We start from the raw sequence: 18,343 nt of genomic DNA on the forward strand, positions 1-18,343 counted from the left end.
CAATCAACTGATATTTGACAAGGGAGACATCACTCAATTGGGAAGGGACAGTCTCTTTAATAAGTGGTGCTGGGAAAGCTGGAAATGCAAAAAAATTTAAATTGGACACCTTTGTTATACTACTCAAAAATTAACTTGCAGTGGGTTAAGGACTTTAACATAAGATCTGATGTCATAATTCCTAAAAGAAAACAGAGAAGAAGCTCCTTGACATGAATCTTGGCAATTATTATTTTTTTTTTTTTTGATATTACATCCAAAGCACAAGCAACAAAGAAAAAATTTAACAATTGGGACTACATCAAACAAAAAGTCTTCTGCACAGCAAAAGAATCAATCAACAAAATGAAGGCAACATATGGGATGGAGAAAATATATGCAACTCATATATTGGACAAGAGGTTAATATCCAAAATATATAAAGAACTTGCAAATGATGATGACAACAGCAACAGACAACTCAATTAAAGAATGGACAGAGGAACCAAATAGAAATTTTTGCAAAAAGAAATACAAATGACTAATAGACAAATGAGAATTTGCTCAACATCACTAACCATCAAGGAAAGGAAAATCAAAACCATGAGGAGATATAACCTCACACCTGCTAGAATAGTTATCATCAAGAAGAAAAGAGATAATAAGTGTTGGCAAAGATGAGGAGAAAAGGGAATCCTTGTACACTGTTACTGGAAATGTAAATTAGTTCAGCTACTATGGAAAACTATATGGAGGTTCTTCAAAAATTAAAAATAGAACTGCCATAAGATCTAGGACTTCCACTTTGGGGTATATATACTAAAGTATGAAAACGATATCAAAAAGATATCTGCATGCCTATTATTTTTACAGCATTATTTCTCTTTTATAAAATTTGGAAATATATCAGCCATTATTTCTTTGCCTACTTTTAATATCTTCATCTGTGTCTCTTGTCCTTGTCTGTTACATTGTAGAGATTATGGGTTATGTTATTTTTCTCTTATGAATATCTTTGCCTTTGTTTTAGATGGTAATTTCCTTGGCTGGGCTTGAACTTCAAACTTCATTTATTCTGTCTACATTCAGAACTTTTGTCTTAAGCTGAATTGCTTTGAGTGTGTTCTTCATGTGTGTAGATGTGGTAGACAGAATTTGTGAAATCCCTCTCTGGCTGTTTGCTTCCCAGGAATATGGTAGGTTTTTTCCCATGTGTCCTCATTGCTTCTGCGTAGACTAGTCAAATTGCACTTAGTCCAGGCTAAGAGTCTCACAGAAGAGGAACTTATGCCTATAGCTGTCCACATCCCCCTTCCATGTGAACACAAATGCCCCATCAGTATCTGTCTGCTGCTGTTAATTCTCCAGTAACTTCAGGTAGTTTTTCCTCTTAGGTTTTTATCATTGCTTTCTGCTGTGTGTGTGTGTGTGTGTGGTGTGTGTGTGTGTGTGTGTGTGTGAATATTAGTCCATCATGATGTCTGGCAGCAAATCTCCTTATCTTCATTTTTGAAGGGTATTTTCACTGGATATGAAATTCTTGATTAAAAAAAATTTCTTTCAGCACTTTAAATATTTCATTGTCTTCTGGCTTGAGTATTTTCTGAGAAATCTGTTGTACTTTTTGCCTTTGTTCCTATATGTCCTTTCTTCTGGCTACTTTTAAGATTTTCCCCTATATGACTGGTTCTCAGAAATTTGGTTATGATATACCTTGGTGTGATTTGAGTGCCTATGTTCATCTTGGTTGAGGTTTATCAAGGTTCTTGAATCTGTAAGATGGGGTTCTAATCAAATCTGGAAAGTCTTCAAATAGTATTTCTTCAAATTTTTTCTGTTTCTCTTCTTTTTATGGGATTCTATTACATATATGTTAGACTTTTTGATATCATCCCACAGCCCACTGAATCTCCATTTATTTTCTCCTCCCCCTACAACCCCACTATAGTTTCCTCTGTGTGCTTTCTTTTAGATAGTTTATTACAAAGTCTTCAAATTCATTAATCTTTTGTTGTGAAATGTCCAACCTATGATTAAATCACACCCAGGGAATTTTTCACTTCAAACTTTTTTCATTGTTATTAATATAAATTCCATTCTTATATCTTCCATTTATCTCATTATACTCATTTACAAAATCCTTAAGCATACTGAGTATACTTAAAATAGGTATTTTAGAGTATTTGTCTGTTAATCCAATATCTCTCATTGGTAGGTCTGTTTCTATTGACTAGTTTTCTTCTTGGTTATGTGACATTTCTTTGGCTTCTTGACATATGTGTGGTGAAGAATTAAATTTATCCAAAGAGTGATCGAGTCTTTATGCTAGCCACTTGTGGATAACCTCTAAACCCTTGGGATGAAGAATTTGGTTGGTCTTTCCCTGTTTTAGAAAGTGGCCTTTAAATCCTCAAAATTTGGTGAGTAATAGGAGTATCTTTGCTATTAATGGAGGCCCTAATAGTTTATTCTAGGTAGATGAGTCAGAAGGATGTCTGGCCATGCCAGAATGACCCACAGTGTAATTAGAAGGTTAGCATTTTGAGCCACATAATATCAGTCTGACCTTTGAGGAGCGAAGGGGGCTGGAAGTTGAGTTCAGTCACCTGGTCAATGATTCAACTGATTGTGAATGAAACCTTAATAAAAAAATATGGACACCAAAGCTTGGATGAGCTTTCTTGGTAGGCAAGACACTGCATATTGTTACACACTGGTATACTGAGAAGGCAGTAGATCCTGGCTCCATGGGGAGAGGACAAGAAAACTTCGTGTTGAGAACCCCCCAACATAATCTCTTCTTTTGACTGGTTCTGATTTATGTCTTCTTGCTATAGCAAAGCTGTAATCATCAATATAGAGCTTTCCTGAGTTCTGTGAGTTACTCTAGTGAATTACTGAATCTTAAGGATTAGTGGGAACCCCCACATTTGTGGTGAGTGGTTCACAAGTATCGTGGTCTGGAGACCCCTGAACTTACTGTGTCTGAAGTGAGGGCAGTCTTGTGGAGGACTGTGTCCTAAACCTATGAAGTTTGGCTTTACTTGAGTAGGTAGAGTTGGAACATGTCTAGCAACTTGGGGGATGCTGAATATTGTGAAGGCTACATTGTTGTCTATTTTAACTATCTTCCTTTAAAGAGGGTTGGACCTTATTAAATTACTTGTGACTCATCTTGATCTTTTTGGGGTAATTGATTTAACAGTTTTTTAGGAATATGGGGAGTTCATCTTACAGTGTCCTATCTTTTTGCCTTTGCATAGTATTCATGGGGTTCTCAAGGCAAGAATATTGAAGTGGTTTGCCATTCCCTTCTCCAGTGGACCACATTCTGTCAGATGAACTTCCAGATGTTCAAGCTGGTTTTAGAAATAGCGGAGGAACCAGAGATCAAACTGCCAACATCTGCTGGATCATCAAAAAAGCAAGAGAATTCCAGAAAAACATCTACTTCTGCTTTATTGACTATGCCAAAGCCTTTGACTGTATGGGTCACAATAAACTGTGGAAAATTCTGAAAGAGATGGGCATACCAGACCACCTGACCTGCCTCTTGAGAAACCAGTATGCAGGTCAGGAAGCAACAGTTAGAACTGGACATGGAACAACAGACTGGTTCCAAATAGGAAAAGGAGTAAGTCAAGGCTGTGTATTGTCACCCTGCTTATTTAACTTATATACAGAGTACATCATGAGAAACGCTGGGCTGGAGGAAGCACAAGCTGGCATCAAGATTGCCGGGAGAAATATCAATAACCTCAGATATGCAGATCACACCACCCTTATGGCAGGAAGTGAAGAACTAAAGAGCCTCTTGATGAAAGTTAGAGAGAAGAATGAAAAAGTTGGCTTAAAGCTCAACATTCAGAAAACTAAGATCATGGCATCCGGTCCCATCACTTCATGGCAAATAGATGGGGGAATGGTGGAAACAGTGGCTGACTTTATTTTGGGGGGCTCCAAAATCACTGCAGATGGTGATTGCAGCCATGAAATGAAAAGACGCTTACTCCTTGGAAGGAAAGTCATGACCAACCTAGATAGCATATTAAAAAGCAGAGATATTACTTTGCCAACAAAGGTCCATCTAGTCAAGGCTATGGTTTTTCCAGCAGTCAGGTATGGATATGAGAGTTGGACTATAAAGAAAGCTGAACACCGAAGAATTGATGCTTTTGAACTGTGGTGTTGGAGAAGACTCTTGAGAGTCCCTCGGACTGCAAGGAGATCCAACCAGTCCATCCTAAAGGAGATTAGTCCTGGGTGATCATTGGAAGGACTGATGTTGAAGCTGAAACTCCAATACTTGGGCCACCTGATGGGAAGAGCTGACTCATTGGAAAAGACCCTGATACTGGGAGGGATTGGGGGCAGGAGGAGAAGGGGATGACAGAGGATGAGATGGTTGGATGGCATCAGCGACTCGATGCACATGGGTTTGGGCGGACTCTGGGAGTTGGTGATGGACAGGGAGGCCTGGCGTGCTGCAATTCATGGGGTTGCAAAGAGTCAGACATGACTGAGTGACTGAATTGAACTGAACTAGGAATGTGGTCTTCACTTTAAAAATAAATTAATCCTATCACTAAAGCATGACCTTCTGGGATCACTGCTGAATTTTCCAGGTGATTTCTCTTTCTCTCTCTGACACACACACCAGCCATACCCCAATCGCCTCTTACATCAAGCTCTCATACTCTGGACCATTATTCCCCTGCCCTAATCACCCCAGTGCCAGGTACCAGGCAACTAGAATTCGCCCCTACAATCAAGAGCACATGGAAAATATTCAAACTAGCCAATCCTAAACCTGCTTACCTAACCCTGTCCTTTCCTTCCTGCAGAAACCACAATAAAAGATCTTGTCCACATTTTTCTCTCACTCTGCCTCCTGACTGATCCTGATTCTTCCCTATGTGGTGTTGTGTGGCATGCTGTGTCTCCCATTTCTAGGGATCTGTGAGTATAAACTTCCTTCTTGATGGTCATTTCCATGTCTGCAGGATTAAAACAAATCTTCAGTATCACTAAAACACACAAAAAGTAAATACTGTATGATCCTATTTATGTAAGTTTCAAAAGCTGGCCTAAATAATTATGGTGTAAGTCAGGGTGGTGATTATTCTGAGAGGGGACGTGAGGAGGCCTGAGGGGAGCTTCTGCTATGCTAGTAATCAATTTCCTGATTTAGGTGCTGGTTGTAAGAATGTAATAAGGTTGTGCAAATTGATCAAGTTGTATATTTCTAATTTGGGCACTTTCTTTATGCATGTAATATGAAGCAGTTACATTATTGGTTCTACTCTGCCTCTCCCCGTATCCCTGTCCTTTGCAGTGTAACTGCAATATTCTCCTACTCTGACCTTGGAATCCATAATGTGACTTGATCTGGACAATAGAACAAATAGAAAGTAAAGGTGTACTAGCTTTTGGCCCGAGCCTCAAGAGGTCTTGTGTGTTTCTTGTTCTTTTATGCTTCTGTTATTGAGATTGTATAGATGTGATGGGGCTAGCTCACTTATGCTAGGATGAGAGCCATGTGGAACAGAGCTGTCACAGCTAAGGTTCTCCATCCAAACCCAGCCTGGAGCAGGCCTCTCTCAGTTGCAACACAGATGAATGAATGAGCATAGTTAAGATCAGTTGAGCCTAGTCTTGAACACCTGACCTCTATCTGACTCACAGATGTGTGATCTGAAGATAACTGACTTCTACAACAGTTTGTTATGCAGCAAAAGCTGACTGATGCAGTAGTGGGAAAAGATGATGAGGATCAAAATTGGGCAAAGTTGTAAGAAGGGAGAATTGAAACAGGAGAAATTTAATTTTTAAAAAAGTATTCCATCAAACTGGGCTTGAAATGTCACATTACCTATTATCCTGATATGGTATGGTACCAAGAAATCTAGTTTCCCAGTCTGAAAGCCAGCCTCCCAGGGAGGCTGTGGCTGTCTTGAACAAAGAAGAGGAAACTGGGAACACACAGGGAGGATCTGGGTGTGGATGGAGGAGAGTGGAGGGGAAGATAAACGAGTTTATTTTTGGGTATGGTGGAATTTGAGGTCTCTGAAGGAAATCCAAGTGGAGTTGTCCAGCAAGGAGAAAATGCAGATGAGAAGCTCCAGTCTTTGCTGGAGATCTAGATTTGAGTGTTCTCAACTAGAAGGTAGTAAATGAGGAATCTGGAACTGGATCTGGAAAGCCAGTGCAGACACAACTCTAGGTAGCTGTGAGAGCTGACGTCTGGTCACTCCATGGAGAGTGCTTCAGGTAGTATGGGTGGGTCCTACATGGTGATCAACTGAAACTGCAGCGTATTTACAATTTAATTTTTAACCTAACAGGAAAGTGATAAATACTTCTTCAGCAAGCAGAGGGCTCCCTGTCACATTAAAGCATTACCATACACCAGGAATCAGGAAACAGCCTCAAACTGAGCAGTTGAAACGCTGTGTACCTTTCGTTGGAATACCAGGTAGGAAATGTCAGGAGTGGATGGAGAAATATGAACGGGGCTCCTGAGAGGCAGTTAGTGGGAGCAAAGGGAGAAGGATGAAGGAAGCAACCAGGAAAGTGGATAGAGGGAAATGGAAAGATTGGGGTGGAGCCTGAAGTAGGGACAAGAGGAGAAAATTAATAGGGATGAAGCAATCAGGCAGATGGGACAAGAAGACAAGAAGATAAACAGTAGGTGGGAAGAAAAGGCCACCCTGGGCGGAGGAAACTGGGTTGAAGAAAGAAGAGGAAAAAGGGGCACAGAGCATGTGAAGAATGCAGTCAAGGAAGCCTGGGTATGGAATCAGAGATGGGAAAAATATATTTTTATTTTTTGACCATGCCCAGTGGCATGCTGGATCTTAGTTTCCCAACTAGGGATCAAACCCCTGCCTCCTGCAATGCAAGGGCACAGTCCTAACCACTGGACTACCAGGAAATTCTCAGAGAAGGGAAGACGAAGCAGATAATGAAGGAAAGGGTTAAGGATGAGAGAAGCGCTGCAAACAGAAGGGAGAGAGAGAAAAGAAATGCGTCTTAAGAGTTCAGAGCGCAGTTGCACTTCGAATGGCAACATGTGGAACTCGATTCACCCACCCTAGATGAGGGACTAGCCTCTTTAATGCAGAAAGACCGCGGAGGCAGTAGGGATGGGGAGAGGCTGGTAACTATCCGGGGGCGAGGCGGCGCGGAAGGGTCACTAACCGAGGAACGCGGCTCCGGGACACGGAAAGCCTGGGGAACGCAGGATGTGCCCGGATGCTGGGCCCAGGGCTGGAGGAAGGACGCAGGGCTGAGTGGAAGCAGGAGGAGAGCGAAGGAGCACACGGAACCGGAGGGCTGGGGAGACCCTGGTGCTGATTGTCAGTGGGTGCGGGTTGCGTGGCGGCCACACAGTGTGTGTTACCGCAGAATCACCCTGGCTAAGTCGTACCTGTGCTTTTCTCTTATTTCTAGTCTCAGAAGTTGCAGCATCAGAGGCTGATGGGTGAAGAGCAAATCTTCGAAGGGCACTTAGAAGCTGAGAAGGGTGGCAGGCTGTGGAGAGGGCGCGCGCGCGAGCGAAGGCGCTAACATGGGCTAATGGAAGGGCCCAGGACACGACGTTGGCTCCACGAAAGCCTTCGTCCATTCTCCGCCTGGCTGCTTCCCAAAGTGCCAGCCTTGTGAAAGGGGCATCGCTGCGAGCCTAGCCAGGGCTGACCGCACCGGGATGGGAGGTAGGATGCAGGGGCGGGAGCCAAGGCCGAAGGGGCGGACGCGGGGTGGCGTCTAGCTCTCCATAAAGGGACCGCGGGGGCCTCGCTCTCTTCTGCGCTGGTAGCGGCCACCGGCAGGGAACACGGCGCGATGTCTGCTCGCTGCCAGCAGAGTCCGGTGCTGGCAGGCAGTGCCACTTTGACCGCCTTGGGGGCACTGGTCCTGTACCTCGCGAAGCCCTCCGGCTACGGGAAGTACTCGGAGAACCTGATGCCCGCGGCTGTCCGTCTGCCCGCCGGCGCCGCCTGGTTCCTGCAGGAGCTGCCCTCCTTCGCGGTGCCCGCGGGGATACTCGCCTGGCAGCCCAGCTCTCTCTTGGGTCCGCCTGCGACTGTGCTTCTGGGCCTCTTCTGCGCACATTACTTCCACAGGTAGCGTTTTCCTTTGAGGGCGCGGAGTGGAGCGCACCGCCAGGCTCCCGGCGTCCAGGAGAGCAGCGCGCGGGGCGCCTGGAGGATCGCAGAGGGGCAGTGCGGGCGGCTGCAAGGAGCGTGGAGTGCGCGGCCGGGGGAGCGTCCGGCAGCGCCGGGCTGCGGGCCGGACGCGGGCTCGTGGAGAAGCGATCGCGGGCAGTCGCCGCCTCCGCTCCCCGCGGCTCCGAGCGCTCCTCAGGTGTGCTGCGAATCCTTTGACTGCGCTGCGGGAAGAGCGGGGCGGGAGGCGCCCTGGAAGGCTCAAGCTGGGCAGAGCTCTTGGCCCAGCCGTAACCTCTCCGATTCCGCGCGATCGCGTGTCACCTGTGGCGTCTTGCCCATCTCCCCTTCTCGTTCCTTCTTCACCTTTCCTTGAGAGGGTGCGGGCGGGCTGGTTTTGAGATCTTGAGGGAGCCCAAGTATCGGCATTTTCTGAAGGAAATGTAGCTCGGAGGCTCTGGATCAGCTTATCTCGTTAGGGAGATGGGCAGAGCCAGACTTAAATGGTGGGAAAGAGAATGCAATGGGAACCCACGGGCCTGAGGAAGCGTCCCACTTCTCCCGCCCCACGGAAAAGGGACCGCGCTCACCACCAACCCGTTTCATGTTCCCCTGGTACGTAAGTGTGAATGAGTTGAAGTTAACTTAGAGCCCAAATGTTCTTCTGAATGAAAACAATCCCAAGTTCAGGAGAAATCTACGTTCTGGTCTGAGACGGAAAGAAGGAAAGAAACCAAGGAATTTCAGGATTTGGAGAATGACCGCTCAAAAGAGATTCATCGGGGAAGGAACAAGCGCTTGATTCACTTGCCCACCATGCCTAGTCATTTGCCTCCTGCAGTCCCAAGTAGCCCCGTTGTAACCTTGTGAGATCTGCATTTACTGTGCCCATTTTATAGACAAAGAAACTGAGGCTGTTTAAGGTTAAGTGGCTGAATGAAAATGATACAGCTAGTGCCCAGCCAAATTAAAATCTAAGCCTGCGAAACTCTGTGGCTCAAGACCTTCCCACCATGTTACATGGGTAGATACTCTGTAAAGAGAAAACAGAATTCATAGACAGAGAAAAGTTGCCAAACCAAACCAAGAACTGGAACAGAAGCGTAGCCTTTTTTGAATAGAGAATTTATGGGATCAAAAAAATCAAGGAAATCTAGGTTAGGCATTAGGGTAAACAATTTGTCTCAAAGCTGAAAGGCATGATCCTCTCTCATAATGGATCATGAAGGAAAAGCAATGCCTCATTTTGGGAAAAAGGAGTGTAGAAGAACAAGTTTTAAACTGTCTTTTCTTATAACCTCTTCTTATCCTCTGGATTTTTTTATTGGTTAAGATTTAATATTTATGCAATTTTAACTGAATTCTCACTCTTTTAATAATTATTGCCAAGCAACCATTTTATAAATGGTTGTCCTTTCTGGATTTTATTTTACCCAGCTTTAAGTGGTTTAATTTGCACAAAAAGAAAGACTTTAGATGCAGAAGGCTAGAGACCAGCTTTTGACTTCACTTGTTTTCTGAAAGCATATTTAACAGAAAAAATGAGATTTTTATCAGAATGTTACATTTAGCACCATAAATAATATTTTTATGAGTTCATTTCATCTTACAGTAAAGTTTAGTGTTTTCTTACAATCCTTTTAAAAAAGAATTTTAGACTTGTTTTTAAAGCCAAAAGGTACTTTTCCTTAATAAATTATGACAAGTACATTAAAAGAACCAAGGAAGTAATTACTCATAAAATGAATATCGACATACTGTTCATCTTATTCAGGGGAAATTTAAAATGTAAGTAAAGGATTTGGGGACTAAGTCTGCCTGCAGGAAATTCCCACTGAAAACACAACTCTGTGTGAATGAGTTGTCCCGAAGGAATGAAGTTGTGATGTTTTGTACATCATTCCCCTTGTGTGAACTCTTTGTTTGAGTCCACTGGACTATTGAATCTGTTATCATTTTGAGTGCTTAAAAGGGGTTACTCCAAGCACTATTTGAGTTATTTATAATCCTCATACCATCCCATTAAGGAAGTTCTATTATCACTTCCATTTTTCAGGTGGGAAACTGGGGCCAAAAAATGATTAAATAACTTGCCCAAGGTCACACAGTAAGCAGGGAGCTAGGATTTAGATCCATGGAGTTTGAATCCAGATCTCAGGCTCTTAGTTACCATGATAAACTGTTTTATATTTGTTCTTGCTATCTTGTTCTTGCCCTTTAAAAAACTATATTTAGGTTTAAAGTTATTTTTAAGTTATAAAAATAATGAATGTTTACTATAGAAATTATGAAAAGTAGAAAATTTTCGATAATTTCAGCACCTGAGTACATTAATTGTTAATGTTTTGGGACATTTCCATCAAGGCTTTAATTTTTCTTGGTAGATTTTTATACATGCTTGCTATATGGAATATATATAGATTTTAGTTCTACCTGAGTACTGTCCATAATAAAAATTTCCCACATTATCATAGAATCTTTGTAAATATCATCTTAGTGGTTGCTTGTTATTTCATTTATCCTAAAAACAATAATTTATTTATCCATTAATTTATAGTTTTTGAAATAATTTAAATAATTTTTACATAGAAGTTTTATTAAATGGGACAATTTGTCTTTTTGTTTAGGCTAGGTTAAATAAGGCTATGATGTACATTTTTGCATCCAATATTTTTTCAGAAGTCAGGACCATTCTCTTAGCCAGGATTCTCAGAAGTGGTTCAAAGATATGAGCATTTTGGCTTTAGGTTTTAGAAGTCATTTGGGTTGATAGTGAGGACACATTAAAAAAAAAGCTCCAGACTGTCTTGGTTTTATCCTGTCTGTGCATAGCTATGACACAGAGAATATGATGAAGGGAAAAGTGTTCACAAGAAGGCTGGTTTATCTGTGGCTTAGACTCTTTTGCAAAATGTCCTTTGGGGACTATTCAGAAAGCAATATGTCCCATAGGATAGAAGGTGAAACTCTGTACTTTTCTCCATAGAAGGATGACATAGTAGAATGTGAATTTCACAAGGGCAAAGATGTTTGTCTCATTTGTTCATGGATGTGTCTTGGTGTAGAAAGTGACGGTACGTAGCTGGTACTCACTAAAATTTGTTGAATGCATGAATGAACTCTTCTTCTGGGATCAGTAAAGGCAGTCGGAAATGTGGGAGAGCTAGCAATTACTTAGGAATCGTTGCTGAGATTGCATGACTCGGTCAACTCAGATCATTCTCTTCCCTTCAGAATCTATTGTTGTGGATATTTGGATGGTTTAGCTACGTGAAAATGACTGCTGTGTAAGCATGTTGCCTAATCCCATGTCTAAAGTTGTTTAAAGTCCAAATTTTCTCACCTCTTATTGACCTTGATTATAGCCTGGAATGATACTTTGCCCCTACTCCCTGATTGATCATTTTCTCAATTTGCTGTGGTGTTTCAGGCAATAGTCATCACACCACCTAAGCCTGGGGGAAGTTGAAGTTTTTTCAAGACTTGAGTGTGACCTTGGTGCTTATATGAAAAAGAAAAATCTCTTTTAAAAAAAAAAAAGAGATTTTATTTTGTAAAAAGTTGATGGCAATTTGACCTTCCATGAGGCATGTCCAGAAGCAGAGTGTAATGCACACATTAAAATCTATTTGAATTTGGAGAGAACTTTTCTGTAGCTTAGATTCTGAAACTAGTGATGTTTTTTATTCAGCCAAGTACAATGATGGCTTCAGTAAGAGGTCTTTTTGCTTGATTGCTTAGTTCATCCTCCAGAGCATGAATCCTCCATCCTTCAAGACTCAGATCATCACTTCCTCTAAGAAGCCTTCTCTGAGCCCTTTCTCCTTTTGTAAGTCAAGATGTGGTACCATTCCTTGGGCTTTCATAGCAGCCAGGGTGGCCTTCCATGAGGCACTTCACACACTTGATCATAATTCTCCATTTTAAAGAAATGTCACACCTGTTCAGGCTCCTCATTCTATAGAAGCAGAGCACCACAGAATTCAGTCAATTAGGGGCAGAGAAGGGACTGGAACTTGAGTCTCCCGTCATGCCCTGCCAGGGCTTCCCCAATCTCACGACCTTCACACGTCTCCAATATCCAGAAGTAATCAAACCTTGTGAAGGAAATTAGTGATGGGCTGAAAATCAGAAGGATGATTAATGTGGCCATTGGAAACCATCTTAACAAATCTCTCCTCTTACACACTGAGAAGAAACGCTCACACAGAATAAACTGAATTCTTGTGGTCACTTAATCATGTGTTAAGGACACTCATTAGGCATAATTTGGATCAATTAAGATTAACTGAGAGATTCTTTAAAATGGGGGTCAGCAAGCTTTTTCTGCAGAAAAGCTAGATAGTAGCTATTTTAGGCTTTGCAGTCATACTGTCTCTGCTACAGGTACTCAACTCTGCTCTTGTAGCATGAAAACACAGACAGTATGTAGAGAAATGAGTATGGTGATGTTCCAGTAAAACTGTATTTACAAAAATAGGTAGTGGGCTGTATTTGGCCTGTGGGTCATATTTTGCCAGTTCTTCCTTAAGAAAACCATGAGTAGCATAGCTTTACATTTAGTTCTCTGTTAATTCTATCATAAAATTGTGTTAAATCCTGTATAAAAGCAGTGGACATAGTCTAGGAAAATTCTGCTACCTTTTAATAGGAATTTGGTAGTAAATCTCATTTTCTGAGGATTCCTGGGTTCCGAGTCCTTTATTTGAACCTTTGTGGGAAATAGTAGGAGTCTTGGAGTTTACATTCTAAATGGGGTGACATCATAAGCACATCTGAAACATATACAGCTATGTTTGCCAGAGATGTAAACAACTTTTAGAGATCTTGACCACTTTTACCACACTGAAGAAGGGACCAACTTCTTACTCATCTTAAGTCTAATTTAATGTCACTTAAAAAGAACAATCATGATAAGGAAACAGCAATCCAAGTTGGTGAAGTGATGTGTATGAAGTTACATGGTGAGGAAGGGGCAGAGTGGGGCTTGAACTTGGGTCTCCCGGTTCTTTATCAGAGTTCCATGAGCCCAGAACTATACTGGGCCCTAGGGGAACACACAAAAGAAGTACAATAGCTGGTCCTTGCCCTCCGGGAGGAAGGCAGCAAAACGCATCATGGTGTGTCTGACACTCCATCTGGTGTGAAAGCTTGGTGGTGGCAATGTCAGTGTGAGAGGCCCAGGACAGGTGGGAAGATGCAAACTGAGGGACATGTGGGCCATGGGCACGCTACTGAATGTGCTGAGGTCTCTGGTGCCTGTCTGAGTGTGCAGATGGGTGGGTGGGTTTTGAGGAAGCCCAATAAAAGACACCCCTCTTCCCCACCCAAGTTCATATCAACTAAGAGACCCAGGAATTAGGCAACTAGAAACAAATTACCACCCTTATTAGTGGTAAAGCTTATTTGGGGTAACATAGTTTCCATTTTGAATCCTAACATTGCCCCTCAGAAATACTCAGCAGCAATGATGACTGAATACCACAGGCCTTAGGCAGTAGTGCCTGTTCTGGAAACACAGCAGAATGACAGAAGCCCTGAGCTGCAAACATTCCTTGAGAAGTCCTGCTTTCAAATTTACCATTTATTCCTCCTTTCCTGAGGGAGCGTGGAAAGGCCAGGAGGGACACTCAACTGAAGAGCCCTCAGTAAGCACGAGGGGCAACATAAATATTTTCTGTTACCAGATAGACCATGAAAATTGTCTACCTATTGATTTTTGCCAGAGCCTGGCAACTTGGTTCTGGAACCTGGGACACGTCCCATTTTGCTCTTTGACTCCTTGCCACATATGGCAATGGGGATGGCAAAGGCTGGATGCAAGATGTTTAAAAAGTTGCTGTGCTCAACCCAGCAGCCTTTGAGGAGACTCAGCTTAGCCTGGGAGCTCTAAATTTTAAAACCCTCTGAACTGGGGCCAGCAGTGCAATTTGCCTTCCATTTGGTTATGGAAGGGGGATAAAGGAAGGAGAAACCAACATTTATTGAGCTCCAGGTGTTCCTGGAATTATGTTATGTGTTTTATATCAGTTATCTCATTTTGTCCTTGAGACAATTGCTGTTATTAATGTGATTTCACAAATAACTGTGCTCTCCCTGATTGTGGTGATTGGTGGGAATGAAGGGGAGTGATGAGCAAGCCTTTAGCTGATCCTCAAAGGATGGTCTATTCCCAGGTTTGTGAGTGGGAATGAGATGTTCAGTCAGGAAAGGGGGTTGTTTGGTAACCTATGACTTAAAATTGCCCTATGCACCATATGTGCTCCATCTTAGAATACCTCTCCTCTTTTTAATATCAAATTTCTTTTTTATCATGCCATATTATCTGATCCTACTATCCAAGCCTTAAATCAGTTCTGGGCCATTTTCAAGATTCTCCCATTATACTTACTTCATGTTGTCAAGGCTGATCCTAAAAGTTACTGTGAAGAAAGTAAGGCCATTTGCTTTTGACAGTTTTCCTATTTGAAAATGAAAAATCCCAAGTCCTTTTCTGCATGCATTCTTTCTGTCTCGCTCCTGCCTCTATCTGTCCTCTTTCAACAGCAGTGCTTGGTCTCACTTCAGTCTCCCAGTGAATGTAATTTACTTACTAAAAGTTATCTATCTGATAAACAAATCTAAATACTAGTGTGTTGGGTCCTTTGTTTTCTTGTTATTGAATTTTGAAAATTCTTACATATTCTAGGTACAAGTTCTTTACCAAATATGTGCTTTGCTATTAGTTTCTCCTGGTCTGCATAACTTATCTTTTCTCATTCTCTTAACTGCATCTTTTGAAAAACAGAGTTTTTTAATTTTGATGAAGTCCAGTTTTTCTATTTGTTTTCATGCAATCTAAGAAACGTTTATCTAGTCTCAGGTCACATGGATTTTTCTCTTATTTTCTTATAACAGATTTATTGTCTTAAGTTTTACATTTTTGTCTATGACTTATTTTGAGGTAATTTTTATATAGGGTTAGAAATATGAATCAAAGTTCTTTCTTTTGCATATGGATAGCCCATTGTTCCAGTACCAGTTGTTAAAAATACTTTTCTTTCTCTAATGAAATTGCTCCTGCACCTCATGATATGAACAGATACTTTGCTAAAGAAAACATATGAATGGCAAATAAAAACAGGGAAAGATGCTCAACATCATTAGTCATTCAGTTCAGGTCAGTTCCTTCACTCAGTCATGTCTGATTCCTTGCAACCCCATGGACTGCAGCACACCAGACCTCCCTGTCCATTGCTAGCTCCTGGAGTTTACTCAAACTCATGTCCTTTGAGTTGGTGATGCCATCCAACCACCTTGTCCTCTGTCGTCCCCTTTTCCTCCTGCCTTCAATCTTTCCCAGCATCAGGGTCTTTTCCAGTGATTCAGTTCTTCCTATCAGGTGGTCAAAATATTGGAGTTTCAGCTTCAGCATCAGTCCTTCCAATGAATATTCAGGACTGATTTCCTTTAGGATGGACTGGTTGGATCTCCTTGTAGTGCAAGGGACTCTCAAGAGTCTTCTCCAACACCACAGTTCAAAAGCATCAATTCTTCAGTGTTCAGCTTTCACATCCATACACATACACATACAATCTCACATCACATAATGTGATCTCACATCACATTAGTCATTAGGGAAATGCTAATCAAACTACATGGGATATCAGTATGTTTCCATTAGAATGGCTACAGTAAAAAGACGAAATGTACCAAGTGCTACTGAGGATGCGGAAGACTAGAACACTTACACATTGTTGATGGGAATGTAAAATGGCAATCTCTTTTTAAAACATTTTGAAGTCTCTTAAAAGTTAAACATAAACATAACACGTGACCTGCCCATTCCATTGCTAGCTCTTTTTCCAAGCAACATAAAAGCATATGTTGACACAAAGACTTGTATACAAATGTTTCTAGCAACTTTATTTGTAGTAGCCAAAAACTGGAAATCACCCAAATGTCCATCAAAAAATAAATGAGTAAACAAACTGGTATAGCCAAATAATCAAATACTACTCCACCATAAAAATGAATGAACTATTGATGTGAGCTATAAGGATGAAGCTCAGAATAATTATTCTGGGCAAAGAAGCCAAGCAAAAAGAGAGTGTATGCTTTATGACTCCATTTGTATACAACTCTGTGAAATTCAAACTCATCTATGGAACATGAAGTACATCATTGGTTTCCTGGGGACAAAGGGAGAGACAGGAGGATGAGATTATGAGGAGTATGAACAGAATTTTGGTGGAGATGGATGAGTTCATTATTTTGATGTCACGATGGTTTTAAAATTTGTCAAACTGCATGCTTTAAATATGTGTAGTTAATTGTTAATCATATCTCGATGAAGATGAAAAAAACTATACATGGACCTATGAAAAAACTGTGTGTATGTGTGGCTTTGTGTCACTGAGAATTGTTCAAACTTTCTGTGAGGCGATGCTTAACCATAGCTGAATAGCTATTCACTTTCTTCCCCCCAGGAATTTCACTTGGGGAGAATACTCAAGGGAAATAGTCCAAAAGAAAGAAACAATTTACATAAAATTATGGTGTTATGGTTCACAACTGTAGAATACTGAAAGTTACTTAAATGGTCTACTATTAAGAGCTGATTATAACTAATATGATTGAATATTATGTATACTTCAAAAATATTAGCTTCTTTGTTCTGTGTCTGTGATGAAAATAAGTTTAAGGTATAAGGTCATTTGTGAAGAAATAGCACAAAATGAATATGCTCTGAGAAATCTCCATCAACACTTATGAATTAATATATTAATTAAAGTGATGTGAATAGCTAATAATTTTGGTTTATGGGATTTGTATGTAATATTTTCAAAGTGTTTAATTGTATAACTCTCACTATACCTAATAGAAGGAATAATACTGACATTATGAGCTTTTAAGTTACCTTGCTGACTACGTAATTAAATGCCAATAGAGATCAAGACATTTCTACAAGAATGGATAAACACAAGGTCCTACTGATAGCACAAGGAACTATTGATAGTGCAATATCTTGTGATAAACCATAATGGAAAAGAATATAAAAAAGAATGTATATATGTGTATAACTGAGTCATTTTGTGGTACAGCAGAAATTAACACAACACTGTAAATCAACTATACTTCAATAAAATGATAAAAGGAAAAATATTTCTATAAATAAACATTGCTTTGAGGGGAAAGTCACCACTACATGATCTCCCCCACTAAGCCACGATGACATCACTAACTTCTGAAATTGTCATCTTTCTTTCTTTTTTTTTCTTAATTGTAGTGGTTTTTGCCATACATTGACATGAATCAGCCATGGATTTACATGTGTTCCCCATCCTGAACTCCCCTCCCACCTCCCTCCCCATCCCATCCCTCCGGGTCTTCCCAGTGCACCAGCCCCGAGCACTTGTCTCATGCATCCAACCTGGACTGGCGATCTGTTTCACACTTGATAATATACATGTTTCGATGCTGTTCTCTCAGATCATCCCACATTCGCCTTCTCCCATAGAGTCCAAAAGTCTGTTCTATACATCTGTGTCTTTTTTTCTGTCTTGCATATAGGGTTATCGTTACTATCTTTCTAAATTCCATATATATGCGTTAGTATACTGTATTGGTGTTTTTCTTTCTGGCTTACTTCACTCTGTATAATGGGCTCCAGTTTCATCCACCTCATTAGAACTGATTCAAATGAATTCTTTTTAATGGCTGAGTAATATTCCATTGTGTATATGTACCACAGCTTCCTTATCCATTCATCTGCTGATGGGCATCTAGGTTGCTTCCATGTCCTGGCTATTATAAATAGTGCTATGATGAACATTGGGGTGCGCGTGTCTCTTTCAGATCTGGTTTCCTTGGTGTGTATGCCCAGCAGCAGGATTGCTGGGTCATATGGCAGTTCTATTTCCAGTTTTTTAAGGAATCTCCACACTGTTCTCCATAGCGGCTGTACTAGTTTGCATTCCTACCAACAGTGTAAGAGGGTTCCGTTTTCTTCACACCCTCTCCAGCATTTATTGTTTGTAGACTTTTGGATAGCAGCCATTCTGACTGGCATGTAATGGTACCTCACTGAGGTTTTTATTTGCATGAAATTGTCATCTTTCATATTGAGTTAGGGTGTTGAAGATTCCTTAAAAGGCAGTTGTGTTCAAAGTTGTTCTCTATTGCTCAGCCGCTCAGTCGTGTCTGACTCTTTGTGA

The 18,343-nt window shown here is 41.2% G+C and overlaps 1 protein-coding gene across 1 annotated transcript in view; it reads left to right on the forward strand.

The window, feature by feature from the left end:
• Positions 1-7,816: 7,816 nt before the first annotated feature.
• The window catches only part of SRD5A2 (steroid 5 alpha-reductase 2), a 43,063-nt gene continuing 32,536 nt past the window's right edge, over positions 7,817-18,343 (forward strand). The window contains exon 1 of the mRNA XM_065927401.1: positions 7,817-8,105. Within this exon, the coding sequence (XP_065783473.1) occupies positions 7,825-8,105 (281 nt within the window). The 5' untranslated portion in view covers positions 7,817-7,824. The remainder of the gene's footprint in view (positions 8,106-18,343) is intronic.

This window comes from Muntiacus reevesi, chromosome 3 (assembly GCF_963930625.1).
Source record: "Muntiacus reevesi chromosome 3, mMunRee1.1, whole genome shotgun sequence".
NCBI classification, from domain to species: domain Eukaryota; kingdom Metazoa; phylum Chordata; class Mammalia; order Artiodactyla; family Cervidae; genus Muntiacus; species Muntiacus reevesi.